General features: G+C 44.6%; 2 protein-coding genes across 2 annotated transcripts; one reads left to right on the forward strand and one right to left on the reverse strand.

Annotated features, from left to right (window-relative positions):
* Positions 1-3,534: 3,534 nt before the first annotated feature.
* Positions 3,535-4,791, forward strand: LOC119367451 (basic blue protein-like). The gene is made up of 2 exons (XM_037632959.1): positions 3,535-3,805; positions 4,371-4,791. The coding sequence occupies exons 1-2, from the start codon at positions 3,616-3,618 to the stop codon at positions 4,595-4,597; spliced, it is 417 nt and encodes a 138-aa protein (XP_037488856.1). The 5' UTR covers positions 3,535-3,615; the 3' UTR covers positions 4,598-4,791.
* A 311-nt stretch (positions 4,792-5,102) lies between these two features.
* On the reverse strand, positions 5,103-7,646 carry LOC119362794 (eukaryotic translation initiation factor 6-2-like). Its single transcript, XM_037628061.1, has 8 exons — positions 7,533-7,646; positions 7,383-7,445; positions 6,671-6,767; positions 6,485-6,570; positions 6,360-6,404; positions 5,869-5,999; positions 5,666-5,776; positions 5,103-5,574 (listed from the first exon to the last, which is right to left on the reverse strand). Exons 2-8 carry the CDS (start codon positions 7,390-7,392, stop codon positions 5,317-5,319), a joined length of 738 nt encoding a protein of 245 aa, XP_037483958.1. The 5' UTR covers positions 7,393-7,445; positions 7,533-7,646; the 3' UTR covers positions 5,103-5,316.
* Between the last annotated feature and the right edge of the window lie 2,082 nt (positions 7,647-9,728).

The following is a 9,728-nucleotide window of genomic DNA, read 5'->3' on the forward strand; positions in this document are numbered from 1 at the left end:
CTCGAAGTATTATTGTTTTTATGTCAAATAATAGACTATTGCTTTGAATCACTCGTGTCTTAATATTCATGCCATGATTAGACATATGATCAAGATTATGCTAGGTAGCATTCCACATAAAAAATTATCTTTTTTATCATTTACCTACTCGAGGACGGGCAGGAATTAAGCTTGGGGATGCTGATACGTCTCTGTCATATCTATAATTTTTGATTGTTCCATGCCAATATTATTCAACTTTTATATACTTTTGGCAACTTTTTATACTATTTTTTGGGACTAACATATTGATCCAGTGCCCAGTGACAGTTCCTGTTTGTTGTATGTTTTATGTTTCGCAGAAATCCAATATCAAACGGAATCCAAATGGGATAAAAATAGACGGAGAATTATTTTGGAATATTTGGGATTTTCCAGAGGAAGAATCAACGCGAAACAGTGCCCGAGGTGGCCACGAGACAGGGGTGCGCCCACCCCCCTGGGCACGTCTGGCACTCTCGTGGGTCACCCGTAAGGCGGTTGACGCTCTTCTTTTGCCGCAAGAAAGCTAATTTTATGAGAAAAATCTGGGCGAAAGATTCACCCCAATCGAAGTTATGGATCTCCAGATATAAAGGAAATGGTGAAGGGGCAAAATCTGAGAACGCAGAAACGGAGAGATAGATCCAATCTCAGAGGGGCTCTCGCCCCTCCCAAGCCATGGGAGCCAAGGACCAGAGGGGAAACCCTTCTCACATCTAGGGAGAAGGTCAAGGAAGAAGAAGAAGAAGGGGGGCTCTCTCTCCCCCTTGCTTCCGGTGGCGCCGGAACGCCGCCGGGGGCCATCATCATCACCGTGATCTTCACCAACACCACCGTCATCTTCACCAACATCTCCATCACCTTCCCCCCTCTATCTACAGCGGTCCACTCTCCCGCAACCCGCTGTACCCTCTATTTGAACATGGTGCTTTATGCTTCATATTATTTTCCAATGATGTGTTTCCATCCTATGATGTCTGAGTAGATTTTCGTTGTCCTATTGGTGGTTGATGAATTGCTATGATTGATTTAATTTCCTTGTGGTTATGTTGCTGTCCTTTGGTGCCCATCATATGAACGCGCGCGTGGATCACACCATAGGGTTAGTTGTATGTTGATAGGACTATGTATTGGAGGGCTAGAGTGATAGAAGCTTCAACCTAACATAGAAATTGATGCATACGGTATTAAAGGGGGACCAATATATCTTAATGCTATGGTTGGGTTTTACCTTAATGAACGTTAGTAGTTGCGGACTGTTTGCTAATAGTTCCAATCATAAGTGCATAGAATTCCAAGTCAGGGATGACATGCTAGCAGTGGCCTCTCCCACATATAACTTGCTATCGGTCTAGTAAAGTAGTCAATTGCTTAGGGACAATTCCACAACTCCTACCACCACTTTTCCACACTCGCTATATTTACTATTATTGCTTCTATATCTAAACAGCCCCTACTTTTTATTTACTTGCTCTTTATTATCTTGTAAACCTATCCTATCACACCTACAAAGTACTTCTAGTTTCATTCTTGTTCTAGGTAAAGCAAACACTAAGCGTGCGTAGAGTCATATCAATGGCAGATAGGGCTTGAGAGAGTATTTGTTCTACCTTTAGCTCCTCGTTGGGTTCGACACTCTTACTTATCAAAAGAGGCTACAACTATCCCTTATACTTGCGGGTCATCAAGGGCGGACGTGGGGATTTGGGGTGGTGGCGGCGCCGACGGCGTGGTTTTCGGCGGTCGCGGGGGCGGATTCCGGCCGGCTGGTCTTCGCGGGTGGGAACGGAAAGGAAGTGGCGGTTGGGCATTCGCGATGTAAATGTGCACCGCAAGGTGTTGGATTTTACATCACGAGAGGCCGCGGTCCAATTTTTTTGCATATGGATCGTCTGTTGGAGCACCGTTTTTTGCCCCAGATGGTCCAAAAGTTAGTTATTTTTACATTTGGACCATCTATTGGAGATGCTCTTAGGAAACATAATCATCTTTGATTAATGAGCTAGTCAAGTAGAGGCATACTAGGGACTATATGCTTTGTCTATGTATTCACACATGTACTAAGTTTCCGGTTAATACAATTCTAGCATGAATAATAAACATTTATCATGAAATAAGGAAATAAATAATAACTTTATTATTGCCTCTAGGGCATATTTCCTTCAGTAGGCCCACCACATTTGAAAGGGTTGAGCAGATCAAGTATTTCCACACAACCAAACAGTTGTGCTTTGCATCTGCTCATACCTAACGCACAAACACAGGCAACCAAACAAGTTGCAACCATCTGGGGCTTGATGCAATGCATGCAACCAATCAACATGCAGATGTTGATTTTTTGCTTGCATATGCTCAGCCAGGCCCAGTTGGGACAAGTATGCAGAGTGCCCAAAAATGATACAGGTAACCAAACGCGCCCTTATATATTGTTCGTGACAACGGTTTTATAGTTATATTTTATATGGGGAGTGGGGTGTTTTGGTGACTAGGCTCCATCTCCATGCAGCCCGAAATTTTTGAAAAAATCAAACTTTCCGATCCCAGGAAATCTTACAAAAGAAAATATGCAACAAGTATACAAGGATGAAATGTGTATGTGAGTAAAAGTTTAAGATGAAATACCTTGAAATGCAACATGTACAAAAAAAAGCTATATACCTAATTAGCTGATCCCCTCTACTTTTATTTATCTCAACATGTACACATATCACATTATCAAAGACCCACCTTAACATGCACGGTCATTATTAATCGACCCCAATTACTTCTATTCGACTCAACATGCACACATCCTACTTAATCACCCATGCCACCTCATCAAAGACTCACTGAGAAAGTTCTTCATAAAAATGACAATAAAATGATCAAATGCAAATATATAGTGTGTATTATTAGTTTTAGTTAATATATTATTCATAATTCATAACATCAAATATCACAACAATAGATTTTAACCAATTTTTGTAACAAAGCGTGAGGTATCATCTACTCCCTCAGTAATAAAGAAATATAAAAGTGTTTAGATCATTATGTTTTATATTTCTTTCCGAGGGATCTCTTCACTCTGCAACTCCGTTGCGGAGCAAAGCGGCATGCAGTCGTATTTTGGCGAGTGGCTCTAGTGCTCCGCTCCATAGTGAAGGAGTGGAGGGTTGCCGAACACGGCCTTATTATACATACCTGGTCCTGGCGCTACTTTCTTAATAACAGTAGTAGTTCTTCCCCTCGCCTTGCATGCTTCGTACTATTTTTCTGCACAATTCAATCTAACAGAAGATTCTTCTAAATTCTAATTCGAGTTGATCGTCGGCGGCCAGTCCAACCCTATCATTCCGTTCCACTTTACGCTTTCCAAAATGAAAAACACATGCGGAGTCGTTGTATATTGCCAGCAGTATTTAATTTCCACACTCCTTTCCGCATACTTGGCCTCGCGTCACGTCCGCACTCCGGCGAGCCGATAAAAACCACACCGGCTACGCCATTGCTAGCAGCAGCCACCGCACCCTCACACTTTGACAACCTGCCCTGTTTCTGCTCGAGTGAGTGAGTGACTGATCGGTGTTCGGTAGCTGCTAGTTAAGCTAGCTAGCAATGGCGGCGCGGGGGATTGCAAGCGGCAACGGCAACACGGCCGTGGTCGTGGGCGTGCTGCTCGTCTGCGCGTTCCTCCATGCGGGGGTGGCGGAGTCGGCGGAGTTCATCGTCGGCGACGGGGGCGGCTGGTCGGTCAACGCCAGCTCCTGGGCCAACGCCAAGCGCTTCTTGGGCCGTGATGTCCTTGGTACGTACACCCTCTGACCTCTTCTGTTTCTAATAAATGTAACTAAGGCGTTTTTGCAGTTTAATAATAGGGTGTGTCTAAGATGAATAATTCTAGACGTACGCGCTCCTTACAGGCAATTACGGAGCCCTTCCCTTATATCTCTTCGCCCCCCCTGATTCTACCTAGGGTGGTCCCGCCCCACACATCTTCTTTCCAATCACATTTTCCCAACTCAGCCTGTAATTAATCTTTGTCTGTAATTGCCCGTACGTGTAGCATTACCGGTCTAAGATCTCAGACTTAACGAAGCCTCGGTCACGTGATATACGGAGTAGTATATAAGAAAGCAAAGAAAGACTAAAAAAAATGTTCTGTACGGATCTTCATGCAAGATCTAAAGGATATAGCATCAGCGAAGTCTCTCGGCCCACTAAGACTTAGCAAAACTGTTAATTTAAACCGAGAGATGGTACTTGCGTGCATACATACATGCATCAATGTATGCTTGCTGCATGAAAATTAAATTGATGGCGCCAAGCTCTGATGCATGTGCGGATTTGGGTACGTGTGCGCGTGCATGCAGTGTTCAATTACGACCCGACGGCGCTGGACGTGGTGAAGGTGTCCGCGTCGGAGTACGAGGCGTGCGCCGCGCCGAGCGGCGCGAAGGTGCTCAAGTCCGGGGCCGACCGCGTCGCGCTCGCCCTCGGCCCAAGCTACTTCATCTGCAGCGTCCCCGCCCAGTGCCAGGCCGGCATCAAGATGGCCGTCGTCGCCAGGAAGCAGGGCCGCATCGGCGGAGCGTCCTAATTCAGTTTACATATACCAAGTTCTCCGACCATGCATCCAATATTTATTACGACTCCATCATTCGTGCCTGTTGTGTTACGTTATACCATGTGTAATGATTTTGTAAGCGAGCAAAAGGAATGTGCTGATTATCTTTTTCATCTGCCATCACACGCTGGTTGGAAATAAAAGCGCGGCATGATCTACATTCCAGACCATGTGCTGATTATTTCCACTCCATCATTTGTGCCTGTTGTGTTATATGGCACGTTATATGTGTAATGATTTTGTACTTGTATACAATTTAAGCGAGCAAAAGGTTGGAAATAAAAGCTCTGCCCAGAGCTGAGGACCTGTGCGTATTTTTTTTATGTAACAGAGCAAGAAGTTTCTACAAGTGGAAAAACAATGCATGAATCGTCAACGTAGATGTAACCAAAGTTCGTCAATGCTAGTACTCCCTCCGTACAAAGTTAGGGTCATCTATTTTGGAACGGAGGGAGTAGAATATAAAACCAACATATACTGGACTAGAAGTTTAAGGTTTTAACGTCACAAAGCATAAGAGCGCATCTCCCAGATACCGTAAGCTTTACCAGTACAAAGCATAAGTTTGTAATTCCAAATTCAGAAGACAGACAGAAGTAACAGCTTAGACAGGCACGTTTTTTTTTTTTTTTGCTACTGTCAACCAAGAGTACAGCTCAAGAACCACACCGCACCGCATGCCCTTTGATCATTTAGACATAGCTGTCAATCAGCGACTTCCTCATGTCATCGATGATCGCCGTGGGCTGGCCTTCTCTCAACTTGAAGACGCTCTCGATGACGGACAGCTCGGTAGCCGTTGTGTCTGAGCCACAGAAGGCGGTCCAGTCGTTCACCGTCATGCCCGCAGCAATGACCTCGCTACCACGGTTCACGGTTCCAGCGACAAGAGGGACTTGGAGGAGTGTGGACAGCTCATCAAGATCTTCAATGGATGTGTGAGGATGGACCTGTGCCACAAATGAATTGCACATTAACAACCTTAACCATTTTTTGCAGAAACAGATAGATCAGAGGGATGCAAATGCAGCAACATCATACCAGTCCACCCCTGTTAGAGAATGCACAGTAGCTGCCAACAAGGATATTTCCTGCAATCGTCTGACGGAACACCTCAACCCCAAGCACATCTGCAATAAGCTCCTCAGTTGCCTGGGGAACCAAACAGGAGATACTTTAGTTGAGGTAAGCTAGGAAAGGCACAGGTTCAGCAAATAAACATCACTAGGGATGTATAGGCATACCTTGTCAAGGTCAGGGTGTGTGAGCGCAACATGGTCATTGCAGGATATGCAATTGCCAAGGGCAGACAGCCTCTCATCGATGCGCTGAACAACCACTTGATCAGGTATGCAGTTCCTCAGATGCTGAAGCTCTAGCAAAAGTTCAAAACCCCATAAAAATAATAAGCATCACAAAAATCATAATATCACTTAACTACACAAATCATGCCTCTCTAGAAGCAAGATGTCTAAGAACTGAAACATCAGAAATGACTGAAGAAACCAACATCTGTAGACATAACGAATCTCTAAGCAACTTCTATGTAACTCCAATGGTATCAACAGTCTTTTAAGTACTAAAATCAACTTGAAAATGAATGCTGGTAGATAGCAAATTCGTATTCAAAAGCATATTAAACCATAAGAGAACTGTGCGGTTCGCAACAACACACAAGACATAACAGAATTATGTAAACAATTACATTGTAGATTGAGGTTCCGAAATAAAGTACCTTGATCAGTGGTTGTGTGTGGCAAGAGAAGTCCATTCTTGTTTCCTGGGGTCATCAAGGTGGTGGTAAGTACACTACAAGTGAGTGAATAGCTCAAATGACAGACTATAAGTTCAAAGGCTAACCAACGCAGAGGCGACCAATTATTCTAGTGCCACCGATAGAGGTCTTGACCACAGGAATGACATCTGCAAGCTCAGACTCAAATGTACTGCATAGGTATTCAAAAGATCAATCAGTTAGAGTTAGTTATTCCTCTGCTTCCACCAAAAGTCCAAAAAGCTAAACCAAAGGAAACATCCATTGCTAACCTGTAGAAATTCTCTGATCCTCCAATTGCAACCAGACAGTAGGCATTTGTGAGCTTGGAGAAAACACCAACTTCACAGTTGTTCTCAAACTGGATACCTGCAGAAACCACATAGCAAAGAACACGGTCAAAACCCAAAGGATACGAGGAGCAGAGTTGCCACAAACAGTACAGCAACTCAGACTAGAAGGGTAATTACTTATACCGAAAATCACATATGAACTTCTAACACTTTCACAGGCACAAGGGCATCCACTTGGAGGTGTACCACATGATTAAACATCACAATTTCATACTCTCAGATCACAGCAACACCACTTGTATACGAAATGGTGACGGGGTTAATCCTAGATAAATACAGCAGCAGCAACAGCTGCTCATCACAAACTCAAAGCTAATCTAAATATTAATTCGAATTCTAATCCTAAATACCAAAGAATAAATCATGTCCAGACGGTCAACTATCTTTCTGCAGGGACGAAACCACACCTTCTCTAAGACGCTGCCTAAATCACACCCGTTCTCAACATCTAGCCACGGAATCGACACTTCACGACAGCCCCGAAACCCGCACCGCGGCCGTGGCGACCAATCAATCAATCAATCCGAGCAACGAAAAAATCGAGAGGGTTCGACAACCACAGCCGCCCCTTCCGGTGCCACCGAATTCGTGAAGGACAAAACTCGCGCTGGAAAAGGGATGGGTAGCTTACGGGTCGCCATGGTCGATTCCTCTTCGCCTCAGCCGCTTCTCGTCTGCAGCAACAGGCGCGCACCTGCAGATCAAACGCGCGGATGATTCAGCGAGCAGACGGGCAGGGGAGAGGGATCGCTGGTGCGGGAGAAGGAAGCGGGCGGCGAACCGGGAGAGGGGCGGGGGTCGAGAGGCGGTGGCCGCTGCGGTGGGAGCTAGGGTTTGGGAGCGCGGCTTCCGAGAGAATGGGGAACGAGGGGAGAACCGTGGAAGCGTGGTATATGAGCACGGGCCGCTCGGAGAGACGGCGGCGGAACTGTGTGGGCCGAACGGGCTGGTCCTATTAGGTCGAGACGTCACAGCCGGCCCGTGCTGATGCTATGGGCCGAGGCTCTCATTCGTGTGTTCGGCCCACCCATCGCTGTTGGCCTTCTCTCGCTGCGAAATGTTTTGAAGAACGTAATACACTCTTACCTCAAGAAAAACGTAATGTACTCTGGAAATCCTCAATTCATAAAAAACTGGAAGTGACATTTTTTTTGCGGGTAGAAAGTGATATTTCTAACTTTCATGAAAGAGCGAACCATGGTCAGAGGGGTAGTGGTATCCTCAACCATCAGGGTTCAAGTCCTGGTGCTCGCATTATTCATGGATTTATTTCAGGATTTTCAGCGATGCGCTTTCAGTGGGAGGAGACGTTCCCATCGACGATGAGGCACCTACTGTGACTTCGTAAATCTCAAAATGATATGTCGGCTGAGTCTCTCAAAAGTGCTCATAGGGGTAGGGTGTGCGTGTGTGCGTTCATAGGATAAGTGTATGCACGTATGTATGAGCGTTTGCGTCTGTATTGTGTTAAAAAACTTCCACGAAAGAGGAATTAACTTCCGAAATTTTGAATTAATTTAACAACAATTTTCATGAATAGCAATATAAAAAGTACGAGTTAAGATGGTAATTTTTTTAGATCGTCTTGTGTAGTCTTATAGTTATTCTTCCAAGGTTGTGGTAGAATATTATAATTTCCTCTAATCACTCATATGTTGCTAAATATTTACTGTAATTTTGTAAATATCAATCAAATAAATGGTATACCTTCCTCTGATTACTCAGACGCTTTGGAAACTTTATTGTAACTCTATAATAAAAGGTTGTGATAAAATGAAATACATTTCCCTAATCACTCATATGTTTGGTATTTGTTTCATCTTGATTTGATCTTGTATATATGAGAAATATTATGTTCTCCGTGCACACGTATATTGTTTTTATGTGATATTTCTACAAATAAAAGCTCATTTGTTTTTGGATGTGCTTGTTATCTGAAATATCAGAAAAAACATTTCTATGTTTAACATGAAATTATATGATGATTGACACGTGTGGGTTTACTCCTGGAAGAAGAAAAATACTTGTGGGTAAATTTATTGTCTGCAATACACATCCTCTTTTCACATCAAGTATAAAACAAGTGAACCTTATGAAGAAACGATACTCATAAAATACCATCAAATATGTTTCAACTATGTTATTCAAACAAGTCCCCTCACCTCCACCGGCTACTCCGGTGGCGGTAGGAGGTAGGGAGTCGGTACTTTGTTTCTGCTCGTCTTTAGTAATCTAGTGTCTAACTTAGGTTTTTGGATGTCTATGGCTTCGTCCTGGCGGTGGCTATGCCACTGTTAAATCAGTTTATTCCAAACCTTTCACCAAAGTTGTGGTTATCCTATCTATCGATGTTGGATCTGGAAGGCAGTGTCTACATCGTCTCAGGTCCTTGGGATTTGGGCGGGCGTTTTTTTCATGTGTCGGTGTGTTGCTAACGAGGTAATGGTCTTCTTCTCCCTGCTCTTTTGTGGTGGTGGTGTTGCGAGCAGACAATGGACCAGGGTGATTTTTTTTAGAAAAGGAGGATGACCCCCGGCCTCTGCATCTGGGAGATGCATACGGTCACTTTATTGATTATTCTCAAGGACCTTACAGAGTATTACAACAATATGCCTGAATCCACCATCTTGGCAACATATGCCGTTACTCCTATCCATACGATGAAGGGGTGCTAGCTGGGCCACTCAGACCACTCACCTAAGCCTAACATCAAAAGCCGGAAGCCCCAGCCGAGCCACATACCGGGTCTGGGGCACAATCCGATCAGACGCACTCGTGTGTCGTCGCCGTCATCTTCCAGAGGTCCGTCTTCAAATCATATTGAGTCATCTACCTTGTCTGGCCACTCAGCCATCAATGTCATCATGACGCCAAACAGCTACCTCCTGCGCGAGTCCATCCCGCGCATCGGACGCCGAGCCTCCACAGCGCCATGCCGCCGATAACCGCCGCCATCTCCACAGTGGAGCAGGGTGAT

This window comes from Triticum dicoccoides, chromosome 2B (genome assembly GCF_002162155.2).
Source record: "Triticum dicoccoides isolate Atlit2015 ecotype Zavitan chromosome 2B, WEW_v2.0, whole genome shotgun sequence".
NCBI lineage: Eukaryota > Viridiplantae > Streptophyta > Magnoliopsida > Poales > Poaceae > Triticum > Triticum dicoccoides.